This window comes from Delphinus delphis, chromosome 20, assembly GCF_949987515.2.
Source record: "Delphinus delphis chromosome 20, mDelDel1.2, whole genome shotgun sequence".
NCBI classification, from domain to species: domain Eukaryota; kingdom Metazoa; phylum Chordata; class Mammalia; order Artiodactyla; family Delphinidae; genus Delphinus; species Delphinus delphis.
The window spans coordinates 44,946,292-44,973,018 of record NC_082702.1 but is presented as its reverse complement, the minus strand read 5'-3'; the positions used below and the strand labels follow the sequence as shown (position 1 = coordinate 44,973,018).

Genomic DNA, 26,727 nt, shown 5'->3' with positions numbered 1-26,727 from the left:
GCCATGAACATTCTTCAGGATAGATCATATCTAGGGTCACAAATCAAGCCATGGTAAATTTAAGAAAACTGAAATCATATCTTTTGAAAGATATGATTGAAAAGTATCTTTTCTGACCACAACGCTATGAGACTAGATATCAATTACAGGAAAAAAACTTAAAAAAATACAAACACATGGAGGCTAAACAATACACTACTAAATAACCAAGAGATCACTGAAGAAATCAAAGAGGATATAAAAAGATACCTAGAAACAAATGTCAATGAAAACACGACGACCCAAAACCTATGGGATGCAGCAAAAGCAGCTCTAAGAGCGAAGTTTATAGCAATACAATCCTACCTCAAGAAACAAGAAAAATCTCAAATAAACAACCTAAGTTTACATCTGAAGCAATTAGAGAAAGAAGAAGAAGAACAACAACAACAACAACAAACCCCAAAGTTAGCAGAAGGAAGGAAATCATAAAGATCAGACCAGAAATAAATGAAAATGAAATGAAGAAAACGATTGCAAAGATCAATAAAACTAAAAGCTGGTTCTTTGAGAAGATAAACAAAATTGATAAACCGTTAGACAGACTCACCAAGAAAACAAGGGAGAAAACTCAAATCGACAGAATTAGAGATGAAAAAGGAGAAGTAACAACTGACACTGCAGAAATACAAAGGATCATGAGAGATTATTACAAGCAACTACATGCCAACAAAATGGACAACCTGGAAGAAATGGACAAATGCTTAGAAAAGCACAACCTTCCAAGACTGAACCAGGAAGAAATAGAAAATTTAAACAGGGCAATCACAAGCACTGAAATTGAAACTGTGATTAAAAATCTTCCAACAAACAAAAGCCCAGGACCAGATGGCTTCACAGGCAAATTCTATCAAACATATAGAGAAGAACTAAATCTTATCCTTCCCAAACTCTTCCAAAATATATCAGAGAGGGAGGAACACTCCCAAACTCATTCTACGAGGCCACCATCACCCTGATACCAAAACCAGACAAAGATGTCACAAAGAAAGAAAACTATAGACCAATATCACTGATGAACATAGATGCAAAAATCCTCAATAAAATAGTAGAAAACAGAATCCAACAGCACATTAAAAGGATCATACACCATGATCAAGTGGGGTTTTTTCCAGGAATGCAAGGATTCTTCAGTATACACAAATCAATCAATGTGATAAACCATATTAACAAACTGAAGGATAAAAACCATATGATATCTCAATAGATGCAGAAAAAGCTTCTGACAAAATTCAACACCAATTTATGATAAAAAAAAAAAACCCTCCTGAAAGTAGGCATAGAGGGAACTTACCTCAACATAATAAAGGCCATATATGACAAACCCACAGCCAACATGGTTCTCAATGGTGAAAAACTGAAACCATTTCCACTAAGATCAGGAACAAGACAAGGTTGCCCACTCTCACCACTATTATTCAACACAGTTGTGGAATTTTTAGCCACAGCAATCAGAGAAGAAAAAGAAATAAAAGGAATACAAATTAGAAAAGAAGAAGTAAAACTGTCACTGATTGCAGATGACATGATACTATACATAGAGGATCCTAAAGACACTACTAGAAAACTACTAGAGCTAATCAATGAATTTGGTAAAGTAGCAGGATACAAAATTAATGCACAGAAATCTCTTTTTTTGGCGGGGGGGGAGGGTACATGGTCCTCTCACTGTTGTGGCCTCTCCCGTGGGGAACACAGGCTCCGGACACACAGGCTCAGCAGCCATGGCTCACGGGCCCAGCCGCTCTGCGGCATGTGGGATCTTCCCGGACCAGGGCACGAACCCATGTCCCTTGCATTAGCAGGCAGACTCTCAACCACTGCGCCACCAGGGAAGCCCAGAAATCTCTTGCATACACTAATGATGAAAAATCTGAAAGAGAAATTAAGGAAACACTCCCACTTACCACTGCAACAAAAAGAATAAAATACCTAGGAATAAACCTGCCTATGGAGGCAAAAGACCTGTATGCAGAAAATTATAAGACACTGATGAAAGAAATTAAACATGATAGAAACAGATGGAGAGATATACCATGTTCTTGGATTGGAAGAATCAACATTGTGAAAATGACTCTACTACCCACAGCAATCTACAGATTCAATGCAATCCCTATCAAACTATCAATGACATTTTTCACAGAACTAGAACAAAAAACTGCACAATTTGTACGGAAACACAAAAGAGCCCGAATAGCCAAAGCAATCTTGAGAGAGAAGAACAGAGCTGGAAGAATAAGGCTCCCTGACTTCAGTCTATATTACAAAGCTACAGTTACCAAGGCAGTATGGTACTGGCACAAAAACAGAAATATAGATCAATGGAACAGGATAGAAAGCCCAGAGATAAACCCACACACATATGGTCTTTGATAAAGGAGGAAAAGAATACACAATGGAGAAAAGACAGCCTCTTCAACAAATGCTGCTGTGAAAAGTGGACAGCTACATGTAAAAGAATGAAATTAGAACACTCTCTAACACCATATACAAAAATAAACTCAAAATGGATTAAAGACCTAAATGTAAGGCCAGACACTATCAAACTCTTAGAGGAAAACACAGGCAGAACACTCTATGACATAAATCACAGCAAGATCCTTTTTGACCCACCTCTGAGAGGAATGGAAATAAAAATAAAAATAAACAAATGGGACCTAATGAAACTTAAAAGCTTTTGCACAGCAAAGGAAACCATAAAAATGACAAAAAGACAGCCCTCAGAATTGGAGAAAATATTTGCAAACAAAACAACTGACAAAGGATTAATCTCCAAAATTTACAAGCAGCTCATGCAGCTCAATATTAAAAAAACGCAATCCAAAAATGGGCAGAAGACCTAAATAGACATTTCTCCAAAGAAGATATACAGACTGCCAACGAACACATGAGAGGATGCTCAACATCACTAATCATTAGAGAAATGCAAATCAAAACTACAATGAGATATGATCTCACACCAGTCAGAATAGCCATCATCAAAAAATCTACACCAGTCAGAATAGCCATCATCAAAAAATCTACAAACAATAAATGCTGGAGAGGGTGTGGAGAAAAGGGAACCCTCCTACACTGTTGGTGGGAATGTAAATTGATACAGCCACTATGGAGAACAGTATGGACGTTCGTTAAAAAACTACAAATAGGGTTTCCCTGTGGCGCAGTGGTTGAGAGTCCGCCTGCCGATGCAGGGGACACGGGTTCGTGCCCCGGTCCGGGAAGATCCCACATGCCGTGGAGCGGCTGGGCCCGTGAGCTATGGCCGCTGAGCCTGCGCGTCTGGAGCCTGTGCTCCGCAACGGGAGAGGCCACAACAGTGAGAGGCCCGCGTACCGAAAAAAAAAAAAAAAAGAAAAAAAAAAACTACAAATAGAACTACCATATGACCCAGCAATCCCACTACTGGGCATATACCCTGAGAAAACCATAATTCAAAAAGAGTCATGTACCAAAATGTTCATTACAGCTCTATTTACATTAGGCAGGACATGGAAGCAACCTAAGTGTCCATGAACAGATGAATGGATAAAGAAGATGTGGCACATATATACAATGGAATATTATTCAGTCATAAAAAGAAACAAAACTGAGTTATTTGTAGTGAGGTGGATGGACCTAGAGTCTGTTATGCAGAGTTAAGTAAGTCAGAAAGAGAAAAACAAATACCGTATGCTAACACATATATATGGAATCTAAAAAAAAAAAAAAATTGGTCATGAAGAACCTAGGGGTAAGATGGGAATAAAGATGCAGACCTACTAGAGAATGGACTTGAGGATACGGGGAGGGGGAAAGGTAAGCTGGGACAAAGTGAGAGAGTGGCATAGACATATATATACTACCAAACGTAAAATAGATAGCTAGTGGGAAATAGCCACATAGCACAGGGAGATCAGCTCGGTGCTTTGTGACCACCTAGAGGGGTTGGATAGGGAGGACGGGAGGGAGACACAGAGGGAGGGGATATGGGGATATATGTATACATATAGCTGATTCCCTTCGTTATAAAGCAGAAACTAACACACCATTGTAAAGCAATTATACTCCATTAAAGATGTTAAAAAATTTTACAAACATATGAGAAAAAAAAAAAAACCAATTGAAAACTGGACATAAGACCTAAATAGATATTTTTCCAAAGAGGAAATACAAACGGCCAATAAGCATATAAAAAGCTGCTCAACATCACTAATTATTAGAGAAACGCAAATCAAAACTACAGTGAGGTACCACCTCACACCGTCAGAATGGCCATCATCAAAATCTCTACAGGGGCTTCCCTGGTGGTGCAGTGGTTGAGAGTCCGCCAGCTGATGCAGGGGACATGGGTTCGTGCCCCGGTCCGGGAGGATCCCGCATGCTGCGGAGCGGCTGGGCCTGTGGGCCATGGCCGCTGGGCCTGCGCATCCGGAGCCTGTGCTCCGCGGCGGGAGAGGCCACAGCAGTGAGAGGCCTGCGTACCGCAAAAAAAAAAAAAAAAAAAAAAAAAATCTCTACAGATAACAAATTCTGGAGAGGTTGTGGAGAATAGTGAACCCTCCTACACTGCTGGTGGGAATGTAAATTGGTACAGCCAGTATGGAAAACAGTATGGAAGCTCCTCAGAAAATTAAAAATAGAATTACCATATGATCCAGCAGTCTCACTCCTGGGCATATAGCTAGACAAAACTCTAATCCAAAAAGATACATGCACTCCTATGTGCATAGCAGCACTATTCACAATAGCCAAGACATGGAAACGACCTAAGTGTCCATCAACAGATGAATGGATAAAGAAGATGTGATACATATATACAATGGAATACTACTGAGCCATATAAAAAGGACGAAATAATGTCATTTACAGCAACATGGATGCAATTAGAGATTGTCATATTGAGTGAAATAAGACAGAAAGAGAAAGACAAATACCATATAATATCACTTATATGTGGAATCTAAAATATGACACAAATGAACCTATCTACAAAACAGAAACAGACTCATGGACATGGAGAACAGACTTGTGGTTGCCAAGTGGGAAGGGGTTGGGTGAGGGATGGAGTGGGAGGTTGGGGTGAGCAGATGTAAGCTTTTATATATAGAATGGACAAACAACAAGGTCCTGCTGTATAGCACAGAGAACTATATTCAGTATCCTATGATAAACCATAATGGAAAAGAATATTAAAAAAAAGAATGTATGTATATATATATATATATATATATATATATATATATATAAAATGGAATCACTTTGCTGTACAGCAGAAATTAACACATTGTAAATCAACTATCCTTCAATTTAAAAAAATCAATAAAAGATGAGTATTTTTGACAAGACAAGAGATTTCTCTGGTGAGGGGGCAAGTGGGGAGGTGCTGCTGGGAGAACAGGTCCTGAAGATCTGTACCAGAGATGCCGTTTCTGTTTTTCATGACTTTATTGATCCCCTTCCTCTTGAGCCTATAAATATGATTCAGTCTCGTCCTTCCCGAAAAATAGCCTCCCTTCCTTCTGGGCGTGGCCTGTCTCCTACTCTTCTCATCCAGGAGTGCAATCTGGTTCCTTGTTAGCAACTTCATCATCTAGCCAAACTCACTGACACCATCCAAATACAATGGACACTTTCCAATCTTGAAATCACTAACTTCTCTATGATAAAAAATGTTTATAGCTACCAATATCTGACTTTCATTGAGCACTTGACATTCTTTGAGTATTTGTCTTTCATTGAGTATTTAACATTCAGTGACCATGCTCTCGGCCACTTGGCACTACTTACTGATCGGTTGCCCCTTCTTGTTTATAAACAATATACTTCCTTAATATTGCCTAAATCCACTTCCTCTCCATCCCCAATGCCAAGGCCTTGGCTTGAACCAGCTTTCCCTCCCAAACATCCTGGAAGGTTATTTCTATAACAAATTTGACTGAGGTACTTTCCTGATAAAAAGCCATCTCTGATCGTTCCACACAGCCTGTAGTCACAAACCTAGCATGCACGCCAATATGCAAATATTTATTTATAAATTATATCCGTGTACCACTGTACTCATATATTGCTTATATTTACATATCATAAATCAGATATGGAAAAAGAAATTCCCAAAGAAATAGCATTTACAAACTAAATAGAAGTTCTAATTTCTTTCCCTACACTGTAGTGGAGGTTGTATGCGCTTTGCTCAGAAACCACAGACCCACAGTGGCTAAGTCCAAATACATATGGCTGACTTTCAAGGATTCTCATGATCTGGCCCCTGCCTATCTCTTCTGTCTCTTCTCCCTTTGCTTCCTCTCTTGCTCCTAATGTTTTGGTCCTAATGGAAGGATTTGAACTTAAAGCTCCCCAAATCTGCCTGCTTTCTATTTGTTGCCCTCTTTGTTTAGAAGGCTGTCCCCTGCCTTGGCTCCCGAAGCCCCAAGCCCCTCCGTCTTATTTATTCCTAAAAGCTCTCATCCGGCACTCCTTCCTCTAGGAAGCTGTTTTTTGGTTACTTCTGCCTCACACCCCACCTACACCCCATGCACATCTTTTCTTTTGCAGTAAAACACAATGTTTACTTCTCTGCCTCTTTCGTTAAGCTGTGAGCTCTGTAACAAACTGTCTAGCTCACTTAGGAGTCCAGAGTGACTGATAAACAATAACAATGACAATAATAACAGCTAATACTTATTATTTATTTTTTTGCAGTACGCGGGCCTCTCACCGCTGTGGCCTCTCCCGCTGTGGAGCAACAGGCTCCGCATGCGCAGGCTCAGCGGCCATGGCTCACGGGTCCAGCCGCTCCGCGGCATGTGGCATATTCCCGGACCGGGGCACGAACATGTGTCCCCTGCATTGGCAGGAGGACTCTCAACCACTGTGCCACCAGGGAAGCCCAACAGCTAATACTTCTATAGTGTTAATATATGCCAACTACTGAGTCAAGTTTGTTGTAGACATATTTGCTTTATTTAATCTTATGATATGGGTATAATTATCCCTATTGTGCAAATGAGGACACTTGGGCACGGAGAGGCTAAGTAAGCTCCCGAGGTCATTTATGTAGTATGCAAAGTTCAGAAAGTACTGAACTAAACTGAACTGCATCCTTTCCATCCACCTGTGATGAAAGAAGTAGAGTCACCCAGGCCCAGGAGAGGGTGTCTAGTGTGGGCTGCCCCAGCCTGAGCCTGCGCTGCCCCCTGCTGGCCAGCTCTGCCCTCTCTGCAGGCTTAACCAGCTCAGAAGTGCCCCCTGCCACCTGAGCTTGAGGGAGAGAGGGAGCCAGAAGATCACATGGAGAATATCTAGGGATTTCCCCTGATCCACACACCTGAAGGCCATCTCCCTGATAGGGATGCTGAATGAAACCTCTCAGAGTTACAACTGGGGAAGTAAACTCTCTGCCACCAAATGCCATAGAATTTACCCCAAACCAATACAAATGTTTATTTTTTAAGGAAAAAATTAGGTAACTATTTGGATTATTCTTACATTAGGCTCTTCTTTAGGATAAAAAATTGAATGCTAACTTATATTAACAGATTGGTTCGCATATGGGTTGCCCCATGGAATGAGTGAAAAATACAGACGCCCAGGCTCCACCTCAAGCCTGGTAAGCCAGAAGCACCAGTGTTTTACTATTTCTCCTCACGTCACATTTTTCCAAACCCCCAAATCTAAGACCATTTAACATCCCACTTTTCCAGTTTAAGCAAAGGCAATGCCTTTCCATTTGTGCTTCAGTAGAAAATGATGCTATTTTTTCAACTCTGTAAATTGTAGGTAATTGATAAGTGATGAAAAGAAAATTCTTGCCTGTAGACATGCAAATTCTACCCTGTCTGATAGAGGTTCAATTGATTTTCCTTTCCCTCTTTGGAAGAAATCAGTTTTGCCTCCTTTGTACATTGATTTCCTTATTCCTGATTTATGATGAGTCTATCTTCAGGTTCTCTTCTGAACCTGCTGTAACATTTGCCTGATTCCCTCACTGATTATTGAGTTAAATAAAATCTTTAGCATGTGTTCATTTTATATCTGAATGACAGTTGTCATTTTACCTTTTTTTGGAAAATTATCTTTAATACACAAATGGCAAGCATTTTCCTTTTCCCTCCTCTTCAGTCATCTGCTACTTGTGCTCTTTGCTTTAGGTGAAAACTCAGAGGGTTTCCTCACAAAAGAGCCGCTGCTCTTATAACCTTCTACCATCTGCATAACGTCTAACCAAGCATTCCTGGAATAATAGTGGAATGACCAAAAGATGTTAAATTTTTCAAGGCAAAAGTGAGGTCAGGGCATTGGTTCCTAACCTTCTACAAAAACTAAAATAAAAGGACATAAACTTTAAATTAAATAAAAACACCATATTTTTATTGGGCTCTAACTCTGAAATATCTTATTTACTTATTTCCTCCTTACCTGTGCTGTTGATGGATTTATTAAAAATTATACACATTAGGATTGTTTTACTTTTAACTCATTTTATTCCATCTTGTACCTTATTCAAGATGTTATGGAAAATATAAGGTCCCTGTCATCTTCCTGAGTACACAGATTCATCTAAGAACTAATGTTATTCACTCAACAATTACTTATTAAGCAGCAACTGTGTGCCATGTATAATAGCAAAGACATCGTCCCAGGGGGCTGACAGACTAGAGAGAGGAAGAGAGAACACAAATAAATGTATAATTTCAAAGTTTGAGACCCACAGATGAAATGCATGTTTTCCATTCTTCCCCTCACTCTCACAGTTTTATCCCCAAATTTTTGGTTGGGTACCTAGCTACACTTCCCAGCTTCCTTTGCAGTTACCTATGGTCACGTGACTATCTTCTGGCCAACAAGATGTGAGCAGAAGTGATGTCTCCAACTTGTTGGTCTCGCTTTTAAAGAAATGAGGAGAGCCCTTACCAATCCTTAATTTTCTTTCCTTCCTTTGGGCTGAAATGTCAACACAGTGTTGACATTTTGGACCTTGTAGATGAGGGCAGCATCTGAAGAGTGACAGAACAACAACATAGAAGGAGCCTGGACTTCCAAGAACTTCAGAGAGTGGAGCCACCAAATGGGCTTGGACTTTTCCAAGAGAGAAATAACTTTCTATCATGCTTAAGATACTGTTGTGTTGGGTCACTGGCTCATCCAGCCCATCTTATAACCTAACTCTGACAAGTCTCAAAGGAACAGGGGATACTCTGAATATGGAAGTTAACAGAACATTCCTATGTGGGGCTCAGGAGCAAGCATTCTCCAAATGAGGGAGCATCAAGGGAAGTGAGATCTTCAGGGAAGAGGCAGGTCAGGCCACGAGGCACAAGATGAAACCACAAAGACTGATGAGCATATCAGCATGTTTCTCCTGGTGTCAAAAGCATGTCAGAGGCAGCTTGAAGGGACTCCCACTGGCCAAATTTGGGAAATTTTAAGTATCAAAAAAATTAATAGGTTATAACACATTATTAGAGAAAAATTGTCTATCAAGTTAATATAATAGTTTGACTCCGTTTTTGACATCTGACTGCTGACATCTTTCAAGCCCCATCACTCCCCTTCCCCTTCTGTCCCACGTCTGCGCAAGTTGATAAGAAAGCCCAGGTACGCCCTTGACAATGGCAGGAAGTTCACACCATGCAAGTTCTAGTCCACACATAAGAACCTTCACCCCAGTCCTATTCCCAAATTACAATAAAACCCCAAAGCTAGTCACCTCTTCCTGCTTTCTCAAGCCATTTTCAAACCAACCTGGGAAATTGTTCTGCCCTCACCAGAAATCCTCATTATGTGAGCAACAAACATACCCCATTGGTGCATTTTTGACATCGTCAGTCTTGACATTGGAACCAAATTGGGGGTCGGGTGTACAAACTGCTTCTGCAGGATGATCACAAAAGATGGAAGGGAAAGTTCTTCATTATAGAAGAATGCCAATAAATCAATAAATATAGAAAGATTGATAGAGTTAGAAACTACACCTCTGCAACCACAGTTGTAATAATTCATTCAGGCAAGAAAGGTTAAGAAGGAACATACAGTCTCAAAGTTATTAAATACAAATGGGAGGGGTTTCCTTTAAAATGGAGAAGATGATGGACACCACCTTATCCAAGTGATCAAATGTAACATCACCAATAATGGGACAAACTGACATCTGTGCCTCCTGATAGAACATACAAAGAAGGATATAACATCACCTATTTTAATATTCCTGCCAAAAGTATTAAACTAGAATTTAATCATAAGGAAATGATCAGACAAATTCAAATTGAGTAAGTATTCAGTGGGGAGAGTCATGTGTCTGGAACTTACACTCCAATGTTTCATCAAAAGAAGTTTATAGCTATATAGAGAAAGATAGAACAAATGTGGCAAAATACAATGTTTATCAAGGTAAAGATACAAAATAAAGCAAATGAAACAAAAAGGTAAGCTGCTATGAGGGTTTGTTTACTCAAAAAGAAGGTTCCAGAGGCCCAGAGGGAAGGTCTGAGAGAGAAAGGACCATCCTGTGTCTGCTTGTTCACAGAACTCTTCTCTAGCCATAGTTGTTCCGGGTTCAGAACAGGGTTTTGTGCAAATAAATATTTGTAGAAGGCCCCAGGATTTGGCCCCACCTTCTCCACTCTGGGAAGAAAGCTGTTGGAGTTCACAGGAGTGCTTCTGTGGGATGGGGGTTGGTGTCTGAGCAGATAGGCCTGGTGACCCCACCCACCTCGGTTTCCTCCTATCTCACCCCTCACTTCTTAATCCTCTTGCTTTTTGGCTCTAAATGTTAGTTTTCCCTGGACCTCTATTCTAACTCCGTCTCTCCTTAAAAGAATAACATAGCTGTTGAGGATATGACAAAAACTAGTTAGACCCTTCTAGGCCCAAGATGGCAGAAGATTCGACTTCCAGTAGACCTGGAGCCTCATTATATGCTTACTGTAATATGTTAGCATATGCTAAATGACACACCCACAGGCACCATGACAGTCCTGAGACCAACCATAAAAGGCCAAAAAGTGGGCAGCGGCCCAATTCCTGGAAATCCCCACCTCTTCCCCCCAAATAGTTCAAATAATCCTCCCACTCGTTAGCCTATGAAATTACCCAGCCCATAAAAACGAACCGCCCGTATTTCGGGGCTGCTCTCTCCTTCTGAGATAGACTACATTCTGCCTATGGAATAAACCTGCTTTCACTTTACCATGGCTTGCTCTTGAATTCTTTCCTGCACGAAGCCAAGGATCCTTACTTGGTGGCCTGTCCCAGGAACTCGCCTGAGACCTGGGACATGACCATCCTCTCCCATTTTCCTGCAACATCTTTATACAAAGGATGAGGAAGAAGGTAGTCTTCTCTCCCCCCCTACTTTTGCTTTGATTATAAATATGTAGCCCACTTAGTTCTCGAGGCAGAGCCCTCTTGCCTGCTCGCCTGTATCCTTCACAAGCATCCTATATTAACAAATCTACATCTTACCTACCGCTTTGCCTCTCGCTGAATTCCTCCTGTGCCGAGACATAAAGAACCTGAGCTCCATTAAGTCATGGGACGAGTCGTGTGGTTTCAACACATCCAAAACGGAACTCTCCAAGTTTCCCCAAACCTGGTTCTCTCCAGTCTTCCCATCTCAGTAAAGGGTACCTCCATCCACCCATCCTTTAAGTTATTCCTCCAAACTTCAACCCAGATCTGTCCACTTCTCACCATCAACTCAGCCACCATCACCCCTCACATGGATTTCTTCAGTAGCTTCCTAACTCATCTCTTGACTGTACTCTCAGGCCCAAGCAGTCCATCTTCCTCACAGAAGCCAGAGTAATCTTTATTTTTTAAAAACGTAAATCAGATCAAGCCACTCAGTGTTTCAAAACACTTCAATATTTCCCTGTTGCTCTTTGAAAATGAAGATTCTTCACCATGAAGCCCCTACACCATCTCCTGCTCCACTTCTCAGCCTCATCTCATGCCCCCTCACTCTGCTCGCAGTGACATTCTCTTTTTTTTTTCATTTAAAAACTTTTGGAGTATAGTTGATTGCAGTGACCTTCTTGTACAGCTCTCTGCGTAAGTCAGGGTTTCTCTCTTTCTGGAACATTCTCTCAGCTCTCCTCAAGGCTGCCTCCTTCTCTTCTAGGACTCAACTCAAATGTCCCCTTCCCAGATCTATATAAAGAAACCTGCTTCATCAAAATTTAGACATCAAATTGTCTTCTCTGTTTCTTGCCAGTTCTCCTTTTCCACACACAGTAGAATGGACGCACGGTACAAGGAGAGTTCATTGCTGGATCTCCCGCGCCTGCTAGGCTAGGGGCTCACACATATTCGTTGAAAGAATTCATTAATAGACGTCAATTTTGTATGTTTTTAAATATCCTTCCTTGGCAAAAGAAAAGGCTGCCAATTCTGTGTGGTTCATCATTTTTTAAAAAAACATTTATGAGTCCAGGACTCTTGGATGAACTGGCCTTAAGTCCCCCACAACATAGTTGTTGTAAAGATAGCAGGAGAGGGAGGAAGAGACGGACAGTGGCTGGGGGGCCGGCTGGGTGGCTGAGCGGACGGATGGGTGAGAGAGCGGATGGGTGAACACTCTGGGGAAGCATACCCAAGGTGCTAAGTTGAGAGCACAGTTCCCTAGGCAGCCCATCTTGAGGGGTCGAGAAGCGGATACTTCAGGGCCGACGGGGCACGGCGGGAGGGCGGGAGTGCCCTCCTCTGTGTGTAAAGCAGCAAGGCCCTCCAGGCTCGCACCGCATCCAGGCGCACGCGCGCCCAGACCCCGGGCCGCGCTCAGCAGCGCCTCCTGCCGGCGCGCGCGCTCAAGTGAACGCTCTCCTGGCCCGCAGCAGGGTTAGTGCGCGTGCGCGCAGGTGAGCGTCCCGTCCCGCCCCGCCCTGCCCCGCCCCCGGGCTTGGCCACCTGCCGGGGAAACTTGTGGATTGTTGCCCTCGGGTCGCTCAGGGGCGGGACGCGGAACAGAGCCATGGAACAACATACGTCGGGGAATCGCGAGTCCCGGGCCCGGCCGAGAGAGCGGGACCCAGACCGGCACCCCCGCCCGGACCGAGAACGCCACCCCGAGAGACAGCGGGACAGAGCCGGCGACCGGCGCAGGGAGAGAAACGGGGGCGGGCGGAAGGACGAGGACCGGGATAGGGGGAGGAACCGGGAACCCCGCCAGGACAGACACAGGGCCGGGGACCATCGTGGCGGTGAACAAAGAGTTGGGGAACAATCCCGCCAGAGTCGGACGCGGGACAGACCCCGGCGGCCGACCTGGGACGCGGCCCCGCCCCTCTGGCCCGCGCCTTGGGAAACCGCGGAGCCACCGCCCCTGCGGAAGGAGGGCCTCGGACGCCGAGGACCAGAAAGGTGAGGTGGGGAAGCGAGGGCCCTCTACCTCGCCCCGGAGGAAGCCTGGGTCTGAGGCCATTCTGCGCGGTTCTGCTGTCCCGGCTACTTGTCCTGGGAAGCTGGTTTAAAGGAAGTGTCATTCTTCCCTTTTGAGCTCTTAGAGGTGACCTGGGAGGGAAGGAAGACCTTACAGTGCCCCCCCCACCACACACACACACTCCTTGACCTGAACCTGATGAACAACGCAGAGACCTACCCCCCACCTCCCTCCACCCTCCACCCCCCCGTGCCCCCCACCCCCCCTTTAGCAGTGGAAGGACCGGGGACCAGGTAAAGAGGAAGAGAGGACTTCAGGACTAGAAAGGGAAGGGGTGGGAAGGAGATTGGGTGGGTTGGGTTAATCTGAGGCCCCTCTCTGACCCCCACCCATGTGGTCACAGGACTGCCCCTTGGGGCTTCAGACCCTTGTCCTGTGCTCCACAACCAGCCCTCCCCAAAGTCCCGTTCCCTGGAGGCCCGGGCCTAATAAAAGACCAATGAAAAGCTAATAGTTTAATGTGTAATCCCTTCCAGGGGTATATGCATTTCAAAACCAGACAGCTGGGAGAAGATACACTTTTAGCCAAAGAACTGAATGTACCTAAAACTCTGCACAAAAGGGCAGAGATTTTTTTTCCCCCTTTGTCAGTGAGGTCTTTCTGGGCAGCCTCATTCAAATCCCATGATTGTTTCAGACCCCACCCTCCTGAATGAACAAACTTTGCCATCACCACCTTGTAGAACAGAGTTCCCATAAGGCCTGTGGGGTGAAAGCTTCATGACGTTCTGGAAGACTGTGAGCTGGGAGAGGGTAAGGATGGAAGGAAAGAGAGGTGGTGGTCCTAGACCCCACTCCCCTTCTAGGGAAGTGGTCTTTTTTCCATTGCACATTCCATCCAACTCCACAAATATTACTGAATGCCCAGATTAGATGCCAGGCCAAGAAGGAGACAGGCAGGTACTGGAGTGATGACTGCCTTCCGGTTTTTGCCCTCATCCCTAGGAGTCCAGGCTCCTCTCTGCTATGGAACTTGGAGGCTTAAGCCCAGTCTCTCTTCTGGTTGTGTCCACACAGCGGGAAAGCTATTATCCTGAGTTTATGTTACATTATCTAGAACTAACTAGCCAAACTGTGACAAAGGGTGTGCCCAGTTACAGTCACAGGCACTGGCTACTGTCTCCCTGCCTAAAGCCACACTGCATTGCAACTGCCAGGCCTGGGAGAATCCAGAGCTTCATGTTTGGGTTTCCTTCTAAACTGGTGTCCTGGCCCCCCTGTCCCCACCCCCGCCAAGCCCCAAAGCTAGTGAAGGGAATACTTTTGCTTCTTTTGCTCACAGTTGGTGGTTTAAAACCAAGAGCAATTTATTTCTGTCTCTCCTCCACATAATAAGCATGTATTTAATGGATGGGAGGTAGGGCCAGGAACTACAGAGATCTACTCATGGTGTCCACAGGACACTGACAAGTAAACAAACCAATTTGCAGCACCTGTGAAACGTGCCACTCCAGCGGGGGGACAGACACAAAGAGAACAGAACTGGGGCCCTGACTGGGCTCTGGAATGTTTTCTGGAGGAGATAGTCTCAAAGCTGCGTTCTGGAGAAGGAGCAAGAGGCTGTCTCAAGCAGAGAAGTAGTTTCCACGGTGACCTGGAGGCATGGGAATGCAGGTCATCTTTTGGGGCAGGGAGAGGGGCAGTTCACTATGGCTGGGTCTGTGAACATGAGGTTGTGAGTGGAGAGAGATGAGCACGGGCCCTCCCTTGCTGTGCTTAAAGTTTGGACTTTATGGATTTCAAATGCAAAAAATACATGGTGAGATCTATGTTCTAGAAGGATCCCTGGAGCCCAGCTAGTAGAATGCAGCCCCCACCGTTCACCACTGAATCTTGGACAAAGCCCAGGATGTGCTGGATAAAGTGATAGGGAAGGGGGGGGCGGGTGGTGAGGAGAAGGAACAGAATATTCCAGGGCTGGCAGAGGAAGAGGGAGAGATGTGAAGATGTCCAAAGTTGTCTGTACCACCCATAGCCTAGAGAATGATTGTGGATTCAACTCTTTCCAAAGTAACAAGGGAAGGAAGAGAATGCCAGCCTGGGCATCAGTCTTGTGAATGCAAACTAGTTTTGAAGAGGGCCTAGTCCTCACTGAACTGAAAATCTCCCCCAGGTGGCTCCCAGCTACCTGTTAGATATCCCCCGCAACACACACACACCCTCCCCCGCAGGCCAAGCCAGCATGGGAGGTGGGGCTCAGAATTACTGAGATAAGTGACGTGCTTAATTAGCAGAACTGGGCCAAGTGTTTGCAGGCCTTGTATAGCCAATAAACCAGAAAATTCTCTGGAATATGAAATCTGTGGCAGATTTTCTGTTCTGTGCATTCTTTAATGTCTGAGCCCAGCGTGAGGTGTCCAGAATTCTAATGCTGAACAAGCTATTGAATTTGAAGCCCGCTAATGGCCACACATGTGTTTGATTATAGTGAGCCCATTTCAGGGAGATATCCGCTTTCGACCCCCAGGCCTGGAGTACAGGAAGTGGAATATTACCAGTCAGAGGCTGAAGGGCTCCTGGAATGCCACAAGTGCAGATACCTGTGCACCGCGAGAGGTGAGCCATTTTGAAGGCAGTTTGACCAATTACTTACCGTTGCTGGTGGTTCTGGACGGGGTCCGAGATGATGGAGCAAAAATCCAAGCCGACTTCCCTTTTGGTTTCCTCGTATTTTCGTTTTCATACCTGCGTGAAGTTCACACTTTCTAAAGAAGGGTAGGAACATCTGAAAGGGGCGGCTAGGTTTCCCATATTTCTCCTCGGACGGGCCCGGATGTGGTGAGGCAGTCGTGCCTGCAGTTTTCAGAGCCAGCTCTGAGTTGCCGGCTGTCAGAGGGGGACCCCTCTGGCAAGGCAGGCCGAGTTAAAGAGAGATCACCGGAGATGGCAGCCGGGTTGAGCTCATGCCACAGGACAGGAGATCTGATGCCTAAACCTGCCATCATGGCTTTTAAATGTTGTTGACTGAGACCCACAGTAAGAAATAGGTTTCACATTAAGAACAAGTTCACATGTGCGCGCATGTGCACACACACGTCATGAAACAACACGCCATCACCTACGAAGGGCAGTAACTTCTATTTCATTGAAAACAAACAAAAACAAAAAACCACACTTATTAGAATCCACAGTATGAAGAACACTTAAATAATATCATGTGTCAGCTCCAAATGTGGTTTCCCAGAGTTCCCATCCTAGCACCAGGCCTGGCCTTGCCAACAATGAAGAAAATCTGGTTTGTCAGGGTGAAGAAAATCTTACCCTTATGGCTCACATGATTGGGTAAGAAATTTTCCTCGGCTACCTATGACTAAGAGGGGAAAACTTCTTGGCCTAAGGGGGAGAAATCATGGAACTTATACCTGAAGATGTCTCTTTTTTATTTATTTATTTTTGGCTGCATTGGGTCTTCATTGCTGCGTGCGGGCTTTCTCTAGTTGAGGCGAGCGGGGGCTACTCTTCACTGTGGTGTGCGGGCTTCTCATTGCGGTAGCTTCTCTTGTTATGGAGCACAGGCTTTAGGTGTGCAGGCTTCAGTAGTGGCACATGGGCTCAGTAGTTGTGGCTTGCGGGCTCTAGGGCATAGGCTCAGTAGTTGTGGCACACGGGCTTAGTTGCTCCGTGGCATGTGGGATCTTCCCGGACCAGAGCTCGAACCCGTGTCCCCTGCATTGGCAGGGGGATTCTTAACCACTGTGCCACCAGGGAAGCCCCTGAAGATGTCTCTTAGAGTGATTACAATGAGATAAATTATTATGGGATTATGTAGAACTTTCATGGAAGAGCTCTAGGCAATCCAAGTACAAGAATCCTCACTCTAGTTTACGTATGTTGGCACACCCCGTTGCTTTTAATTCTCTCAACAACTCCTGAGGCTCAGAGAGGTACAGTAAGTTATACAAAGTCACACAGCAGTTAAGTGGAAGAGCTGGAATTGAAAGTTAGAGCCTGACTCTAAGGCCTGAAGTGGTTTACGTGCTTGACCTTCTTTTCTCGACGATATAAAGAATAGGAACAAGCCAGACGCTCTTTAACAGGTTTCTCTCTAGAGGTATTCTTCTTCAGCGATTGATTTACCAAGAGGAGAGGGCAGAGCTTGAGGCCCCTGATTTAGCTTTGATTGCTTCTGGCTGTTTGGTTGGGCCTAGATGTTGGGTTTCTGAGTCAAGATAGTGAAAGGATAGTTCAGCAGTCAGAAGCTAACAAATGAGGGCTTATAAAGATCTCTGGACACGCAGGGACCCATATAAATACACAATGCTGTGTTGTGTTGAGAGCAACAGCCATTAAACACTGGGAACTTGTCTCAAACAGGAAATTCACACCTGGGTAAAGGTCACCTGAAGATTTTCAGCCTCGTCTTAGAGTAGATCTTTTGTGATTTCTTTTCCTCATCAGTGAAATCATGTCCTCCTCCAACAAACTGGCAAAAATGGGAGGCAGCTGTGGCTCTCTCTAACTTCCTAGGGAGACCCTGCAGTTTGGGCTGAGTCACCCTTAGGAAGTTCAGTGGAACACTGACAAAAATAGATAAGCCCCGAATTCACGGTTACGGGCAAGACTCCTCAGCTACTAAACTCTTTAAAGGCTGAGGATAAAGATCAGATAAACAGCAAGTACAGACGTCACATGTGCATATCAGATCACTAGGAATCCTGTCATATATAGGTTGTGTTGTAGGTTTATTATTTGGAGGGACTGGTGAGGAATTACAAGTTCCCTGGGGAGAAGGTACATGGCCTGCTCCCCTCCTGGCTCCCTCCGATGATTTGCATTTGGAGCAGCTTCCCCTTTCCCTTTTGTCCTTTTCCTCTTTCTTTAGACCTTTGGTGCTCCAATCATGATGGAGAAGATTGTAAAAGGAGAGCTAGGCCAGTGTAACAAGGAAATTGTGAAAAAAAAAAAAAAGGGTGATGTTTGCATTCAGCTTCATGCAAGGGCTTGATGTTTCCCTTACTTGCAAACCATCCTTAAAAATTTAATTTCATTCTCTCTCCAAACATTGTAATCTCTATAGTCAGTGGTGCTGTCTCTCACTCAGAACCTGGAGGTTTAGGTTTTGAGATGGCTTCTCACTGCCAGTGGCATTGACTTGTGACCACACTGAAAAGGTTCAGAGGGACAGTGTGGGGGTTTTGCCCCCCAACTTGCATTCTCCCTCCCCCTTTTATATGCTTATTTAATACCCTAACTCAGTGCTTATGGGACTGAGCCTATGTCAGCACGTACAACTCCCAGCTCAGAAGCACCCAGCTTTATATTATGCTGAGAGAAAGAAGTAACACGCAGAAGAGTACATTAACTGTATGATTCCATTTGCATGAAATTCGAGAAAGACAAACCTAGTTCCTAATGACAGAGCAGATCAGTGGTGGCCTGAGGAAGGTGAGGGGTTGACCGCAAGGGGTGACTAGGGAACTTTCTGGGGGGATGAAAACAGTCTATATCTTGATTATGATTACATGGCATACACAGTTGTCAAAACTTACTAAGCTGTTTGCTTAACGCGGGTCATTTTGTTGTGTATAAGTTATATAACAGTAAAGCTGACTTTAAGGAAAGTAGCCAGCTTTGGTGGAAGATCTGGGGCTCTTTCATCGTCCAAGATAAAGCAGCCAAGGGTGCTGAAAAAATCCAGCCCTGGGAAAATATCACAGCCCAGATTTGCTCTTTAGGGAAACGAAAAGAAAACAAAATTAAACTTTAAAACATACTTATTGAATTAAAGTCTAAGAACAGTAAAACCAATTATGTCTCTCTAATTCAGTAAGCCTTATAGGTTTAATTAACTTAACCTTTCCTATCCCTAATATATGTGAACCACGGTTAACATTGTGATGGATAACTTCCATGCTTTTTTTCTAACGTCATTATATTTTTTAAGCACTATAAGTTCCTTCAAATTTGGAGAAATTTCCTCTTTCAAACTGAAGATGGCCACAAAACATGTCTAAAGAGGATATAACTATTTTTCAGTCTTCTTGGCAGGGAAGGGCTAGGGCAGAGAATGTTCTTGCCTTCCATAAAGGACACCTTTCTTTCTGCTCAGTGGCCTGATTTCTGCCCCCATCGTCCTGCAGCCCACCTGGAGCAGGCTGCTTTGCTCTTTTGAGAGTTACCCTTTTCAGTCCAGAGTACCTCTGACATCATTTCTGGAGACCACAGTTCCCTGCTACCATCTAATGCTAATCATGTAGCTTTGGCTGCTCAGGCCTTGCAGGGGGCAGAATAAAGAGCTGGCTGTGGTGTGAGCTGCCACGGGGAAGATAAGCCTCAAGGTGGAAGTCTCCAAGTGCAAAGTAGCATCTCTCAAAATGGTAACACGCCCTTCTTTTGCAGCCTGCTGCCAAATGCTGGAGGTTCTCCTGAACTTGCTGATCCTGGCCTGCAGCTCTGTGTCTTACAGTTCCACAGGGGGCTACACGGGCATCACCAGCCTGGGGGGCATTTACTACTACCAGTACGGAGGGGCTTACAGTGGTTTCGATGGTGCTGACGGGGAGAAAGCGCAGCAGCTGGACGTCCAGTTCTACCAGCTAAAGCTGCCCATGGTCACCGTGGCAATGGCCTGCAGTGGAGCCCTCATGGCCTTCTGCTGCCTCCTCATCGCCATGGGCGTCCTGCGGGTCCCGTGGCATTGCCCCCTATGGCTGGTGATTGAAGCCTTGTTGGACGTGCTCATTGCTGGGGCATACATCCCAGCCTTGTACTTCTACTTCCACTACCTCTCGGCTGCCTACGCCTCTCCCGTGTGTAAGGAGAGGGAGGCGCTGTACCAGAGGAAAGGATACAGTGGCTTCAGCTGCAGTTTCCATGGGGGAGACATAGGTGCTGGAATCTTTGCTGCCCTGGGCATCGGGGTCTTTGCCCTGGGGGCCGTGCTGGCCATAAGGGGTTACCGAAAGGTTAGGAAGCTGAAAGAGAAGCCTGCGGAAATGCTGGAGTTTTAGGCTTTTTAAAACGTTCCGGGGCTTCCCTGGTGGCGCAGTGGTTGAGAGTCTGCCTGCCGATGCAGGGGACGCGGGTTCGTGCCCCGTGTCCGGGAAGATCCCACATGCCGCAGAGCCATGGCCGCTGAGCTTGCGCGTCCGGAGCCCATGCTCCGCAACGAGAGAGGCCACAACAGTGAGAGGCCCATGTACTGCAAAAAAAATTAAAAAGTTCCGAAAAACTCAAGTGATGGAAGTTACTCTGAACCACTGTCTTTCGTGGAATATTTTGTTGCAGAACTTGCCAACCCTTGGAAAGTAACAGACCAATTTTAGTTTGCTGGGCCTAGCTCCAGGGTACATAGAGCAGCACTGCCTGATGTAATAAACCCTGGTCCTGGAGCCCTCTGTTGGCAAGGGACCAACCAAAATTACTTTAGAAAACAAAAACAAAACAACAACAAAAAACAACCAAAACTAGAGCCCAAGGCCTACAAGGAAAAGGCATATGCTGCAGCAAAATGCACTTCTTGAATGAATAAAGGGAGATAACCAAGTGAATTTGAAGAAACTTATCCTCAAAGTTCACGAAAAGCCACACAGACATGAAAAAACATTTCGGCCTGAAGTTCTCTAAACACAGCGGTCTTAAGCAGATTAGCCTCGAATTTTTTCCTCACTGAACTCTAGGCCCTTCACTTCCTTAATGCTCTGGATGGCAGGGGATGGGGATGCCTGGGAAACTGCTGCTGTAAGATGGAAGCTGGAGGGAGACGTGGGCTGAGGAAAGAGCAATCAGATTAATTCACTGGGTTGCAAAGGAGGTATTCTAACAAGCCCCTTACAATGGGCTTGAAAGCTCAATAAGTGTTTTGTACCTCTTGTAAATGTACCATTGTACGACGAATTCAACCCGACATCTGGAATTCAGGATCCATCCAAAATTAAAGAAAGTAAAATCTTTCCCAGGATAAGTATGCTACTTTTGGCCAGACAACTTCATGGGTTCTTACTGCATGTTAAATTAGGACTTAGGGCCCATTATAATATATTCTTGGTACAAGTGAATATGTTCTTTGCTTTACGTGACTCCAATAAAAATCCAAAGAAAAATTTTAATTTGGAGGTGATGGTTCTCTTTACAATATGTTTATAATATTATTTTCTTTTCACATTTAAAAGATGAGTTCCATTTGGGTTTACCAAAGGAAATACATATAGTTGCTTGTATATGATTAGAAAACTTCTTGAAGAATATATAAGAATGTATTAACAGTATTTGCTTCTGGAGAGGAAATTAAAAATTTTTTTTCATTTTATGTACGACTTGACTGCACATGTCTTAGCCTTATTTTAGAAAAACATGTTTTAATTTGATTTGCTTTCCTCAGTTTTTTCACATTTACAGTGAAAAGGCAGATAGTAGATGTTTAGTTAAGCAGAATATTAAATGATCAGCCACAAAAGCAGCCTCACCCCAAAAGATGCTATTTTACAACAAAAATCTCCTGTCTGTTTCAGTTTCCACTTCCCTCTACAGTTTATTCCTCCATAGGGATAAACCGCTAGCTCTAGTAGGCCACTCTTTTCTTTTCTCCTGATGTCTGTGAATCTTTCTGCACTAACAACATGCTTGGAAATACTTGAACCTGCTCGATGTTTTCAGCAAAGCCAGGTCAGGCCTGGCTGGTGCTCTGATAATATCCAGTGGCCATATTTCTTCATCATTGGCCCCAGCAACAGACCATTATTCCTCTTGATTGTTGCAGTCAGTGGAGTGGTTGACAAGATCTATCAATAGATATATTACATTTCAGCCTGGCAGATATGGGCTGCGTGGACTATGCTGCTGCTGTTTTGGCAGAATCTTGTCCCAGAAGGAAACATTCAGGTTGCCCACATCTTGTAGTAGCACAGTATCCCTGCTTCCCTTCAGGGGGTGAGAGATTAACTGCATGCAGAAGGAAAACCAAGGCAGAGAAAAGGTGTTGGGTGGGGGAGATAGCTACTCCCCGTGAATTAGAATGATGTCTGGGTCAATTAATTTGCGCTGCTTGTAGGGAGAGAGTAGCCAGTAGCTTATGGTGCCTGGGAGGAGAGTGGGCAGTTCTGGTCTGATGTTATTTTCAGATTTAAATTAGAGGAATGTAGCTTCTCAACTGTCAGAGCCCGCAACTGCTGCATTCCGTGGACCTCCTAGGAATTTGTGTGGGCCCAGCAGGAGATGGAATCAGCAAGCTCAGTAGCTGTTGCCTAAGTACATTAGACACACTGGTCTTTAGCTGCCCAGTTTATAAACGTTGTGGTACCCCCTTGTGTATCAGAGGGTTTTCCTGACTTCTGGGAAACCATGCTTTTCATAAATTTGTCCCTTTTCTTCTTTTTTTTAAAAATATTTATTTATTTATTTTGGCTGCACCGGGTCTTAATTGCAGCATGAGGGATCTAGTTCCCCAACCAGGGATTGAACGCCAGGCCCCCTGCATTGGGAGCGTGGAGTTTTCCCCACTGGACACCAAGGAAGTCCCTGTCCCTTTTGTTCTTAAATCTCTTATTAATCCCCTTTATTTTATTTTTTTTGGCCGCATTGGGTCTTCCTTGCTGCGCACGGGCTTTCTCTAGTTGCGGCGAGCAGGGGCTACTCTTCATTTCAGTGCCCAGGCTTCTCATTGGGATGGCTACTTTTGTTGCAGAGCACAGGCTCTAGGTGCCTGGGCTTCATTAGTTGCAGCACGTGGGCTTAGTAGTTGTGGCATGCGGGCTCTAGAGCACAGGCTCAGTAGTTGTGGCTCACGGGCTTAGTTGCTCTGCGGCATGTGGGATCTTCCTGGACCAGGGATCAAACCCATGTCCCCTGCATTGGCACGTGGATTCTTGACCACTGCGCCACCAGGGAAGTCCCCTCTCCTTCCATTTTATATATGTTACTGGGTAGCATCACTGTCCACTTGTATAACATTTTATAATTTTCCAGGTATTTTCACATACTTGCTTTCATTTGGGCCTCATCCCAGCCCTGTGGGATAAGACAGGGAGGCGTTACCTTCATTTGTCAGGTGAAGTGTCTGAGGCTTAGAGTCAGTGACTTGGGCACGGTCACAAGGCAGTAAAGAGCGGGGATGCGAGCCTGGCATTCCCACTCTAGGTTCATATGCTTTTCTCTTCATTCTCATCTCTGACCCCTGAGACAACAACAGGAGACCTTCTCCCAGGAAGACGCCTAACGAGAGGCTGGGGCCCCTGTCAGTGACAAATGAAAGGTGACTTTGGACAAGTCGACATTCATCTCCATTCACCTCTTGGCTTCCACTGCCTCATGGCATTTGCGGGTTCCTTAAACTTCTAAGAACCCCCCCAAGTGAACAGGCCAAGTATCCAGCAGTAGGATCCTGGCTGAATAGACTGGTCCACCCACACAGCGGGCTTGGAGGCCACATAACAGAGCATGTGGACACTGTAGGAGCTGATCTGAAAACATCTCCAGGAAGAGTAAAGCACGATGCAGAGCAGAGCGTGTGGTGTCCTCCGTGTGACACAAGCAGGGAAAGGGGGGATGAAATTCAGATATGAGTGCTTTTACTTGCATAAACGAACGCTGGAAAGTTATATCAGAAAATAATGAAAGTGGTTGGGGGTAGAGAACAGGGTGGACAGGGACATGGGTGATTTTTCTAAGTTTATGCCCTTTTATGTCATTTTGATTTTTTTTAAACTTTAAAATTTGAAATAATTATAGATTCACAAAACGTTGCTAATATAGAACAGAGATCCTGTGTATCCTTAACCTGGTTTTCCCCAGTGGTGACTATAGTACAAAATCACAACCAGGAAATTGACACTCTCCAGAGCTTAGTTAGATTTTACCAGTATTACACGCACTCATGTCTGTGTGAGTGTAGGTCTGTGCGGTTTTATCACCTGTGTAGATTCGTGTGACCACTGCCACAATCAGCTACAGAACTGTTCCATCACTGAACTTCCCTACGCTCCCCACTTATAGTCACACCCATCCCCCTCCCGCTCCCCCAATCCCACTCCTCCCTGACAACCACTAATCTGTTCTCATTTTGAGACTGTTATGTAAATGGAATCATACAGTATGTAACCTTTTGAGACTGGCTTTTTTCACTCATCATGAATCCCTTGAGATCCATCCGAGCTGTTCCGAGTATCAGCTGCTCATACCTTTTCATTGCTGAGTAGAGTTTCCCCTGGGGATGGCTGTACCAGATTGTTGAACCATTCGCCCATTGGAGGGCATTAGGGTTTACTGTGACATCTGTGTACATGTTTTTGTGTAGACCGAAGTTTTCATTTCTTTAGGATGAATGCTCGGGGGTACAGTTGCAAGGTCACATGGTAAATGTATGTATAGTTTTTAAAGTAACGGCCAGAAGTTTTTCCACAGTGGCATTTTGATTTTCAAACAGGAGTATTAAAAAACAAAAACCAAGGATGTTAATGTTGAGTCTGACCATGTCCTCGCAATCAGGTGGTATTTCTCTTGCCTGACCTAGAGAGCTTTCCTGGGTAAGTGACGTCAGTGTTAAATTCCCAATCTCTCTCCTCCTAGGTGTGATACAGATAGTGGAGGTGATATTGAATGGGATGGTTCTCATGTGTATCGTGGCCTCCTACTTTGTCCTTGCTGGATTCAGTGCCAGCTTTGCCAGCGGCGGTGGCTTTGGGAACGGCTATTACTCACCGTTTGAGGGCACTGAGCTGGAGCAGGTTCGGCAGCTGGACCAGCAGTACACGATCCTCCGGGCGCCCCTGATATACAGCGGCGTGGCTGTTTCTCTGGGGCTGGGTGTCCTCACCTTGGGTGTTTTACTCCAAGGAGCCAAGAGTCTAAACAAACTGCCGGGGAAGTGGCTCCTCTTTGAGGCCGCCTTCAGCCTCCTCGCGGCATTGGGCTACTGCGTAGGCATTGGCCTTTACCTCCATGAGGCCTTGCGGATCAATGCCACAGACACCTGCAGGACAAGAGAGAGGGTCTATGCCCGCAGGGGTCTCACCTGGATGAACTGCCAGCTGGCAGGCACTGATGGAGCAGCAGCCACCTTTGCTTGTCTTCTGGTGGTGATGTATGGCGCCAGCGTGGTGCTGGCCCTGAGGAGCTACCGAGAACAGAAGCACTACAAGGACAGCCAAGAACAGCACAGCAATTATAATGACGCACCAGAATACCTGTGGTCTGGGATACTCTGAGATCTACTACTGGAACCTAAAAGTCAACCCAGCTTCCTTATTTCTCTCAAAAACCACATTACATAAATGTGGTTTTCATGTACTTGATTTTATAAATGTTCCTTTTGGCACCAGTGCAAAGCTAGATGATCATCCCATTTTTCTATCAATGTCTTTGTTGGCTGAGAGCTAGAAAAAAATACCTCCACCTTCGCTACAAAGATCAACATTGGAAGTTTGCATATACGCTTATGGTTTGACTCTCTTACCAAATGGTAAGGTAATAATACTAAGTAGCCAGAGAAATTCTGAAAGATGAGAACAACACATCAGGGGTAGCAGGCCCAGTGTTACAGTGGAAATAGCTTGCCTGACCAAACTAAAGTCACTAAGAAAAACATGCCGTTTCCCCCTGTATTTGATCCCAGGGGAATGATTATAAAGCATTTGTCTGGTTAGATTCCAAATGAGTAATTACATTCTGGCTCTCTCCTGGAAGAAAACTCTCCTGCCCATTCGACAGTATACCATGACTGCATGGGTCCCAGAGGTTGGATCCCTGAAACCTGAAGACAGGTAGGTGCTTTTAGCATGCATGTTCCTCCTCAGGATTCCTGGGGTAGGGCTCAGATAAAATGGTTTTTGCCACCTTTCCAAGCTAGTTGCTTTCTTGTTTCAAGTCACTTGATTGGAATTCACTTTCCTGAAATATTTTATAATTTCCTGAAATATGACGCCTCCAAATAGTGAGAAATAAAATTCATAAACTTCTTAAACGTGTTATTCAGCTGAGTACAAAGATAAAGCAGTTGATTTTACTAGACTATACAGGCATTTTGGAGCCTTCTTTGTTTCTGCATCCCTTCCAGCGCCCTACAGAGTAGGCCTTCAAAGGTCAATTGTAATCTCTCACAATTCTGAATTGTTTCCATAATGTAACAGATCATTAACACTGAATCTCAAAAATAAAGTTCTTTCAGTAATTTTAACCTAAAGTTTTATAGCTGTGCTTATACTTTACAATTAGTCTCAGATATTCCGTTCATGTAAGATGCAACTAGAAATATACATGCTCTTATTATAAAGGGTAGTTTTTCTAGTTGCCATCTTTTTTTATAACATTGTTTTATTTTCATATTATAAATGAGACTAAAC

At 44.6% G+C, this 26,727-nt stretch overlaps 1 protein-coding gene across 1 annotated transcript; it reads left to right on the top strand.

Moving 5' to 3' along the window:
• The first annotated feature begins 12,965 nt into the window (after positions 1–12,965).
• Positions 12,966–26,545, top strand: MARVELD3 (MARVEL domain containing 3). The gene is made up of 3 exons (XM_060000529.2): positions 12,966–13,374; positions 15,882–16,009; positions 24,956–26,545. The coding sequence occupies exons 1-3, from the start codon at positions 12,986–12,988 to the stop codon at positions 25,591–25,593; spliced, it is 1,155 nt and encodes a 384-aa protein (XP_059856512.1). The 5' UTR covers positions 12,966–12,985; the 3' UTR covers positions 25,594–26,545.
• The last annotated feature ends 182 nt before the right edge of the window (positions 26,546–26,727 follow it).

Coding starts and splice junctions, on each gene's coding strand:
- MARVELD3 (XM_060000529.2), top strand. CDS start 12,986: ATGGAACAACATACGTCGGGGAATCGCGAGTCCCGGGCCCGGCCGAGA. Junction 13,375..15,881: donor GGACGCCGAGGACCAGAAAG/GTGAGGTGGGGA, acceptor GTTTGATTATAG/TGAGCCCATTTCAGGGAGAT. Junction 16,010..24,955: donor ATACCTGTGCACCGCGAGAG/GTGAGCCATTTT, acceptor CTCTCCTCCTAG/GTGTGATACAGATAGTGGAG.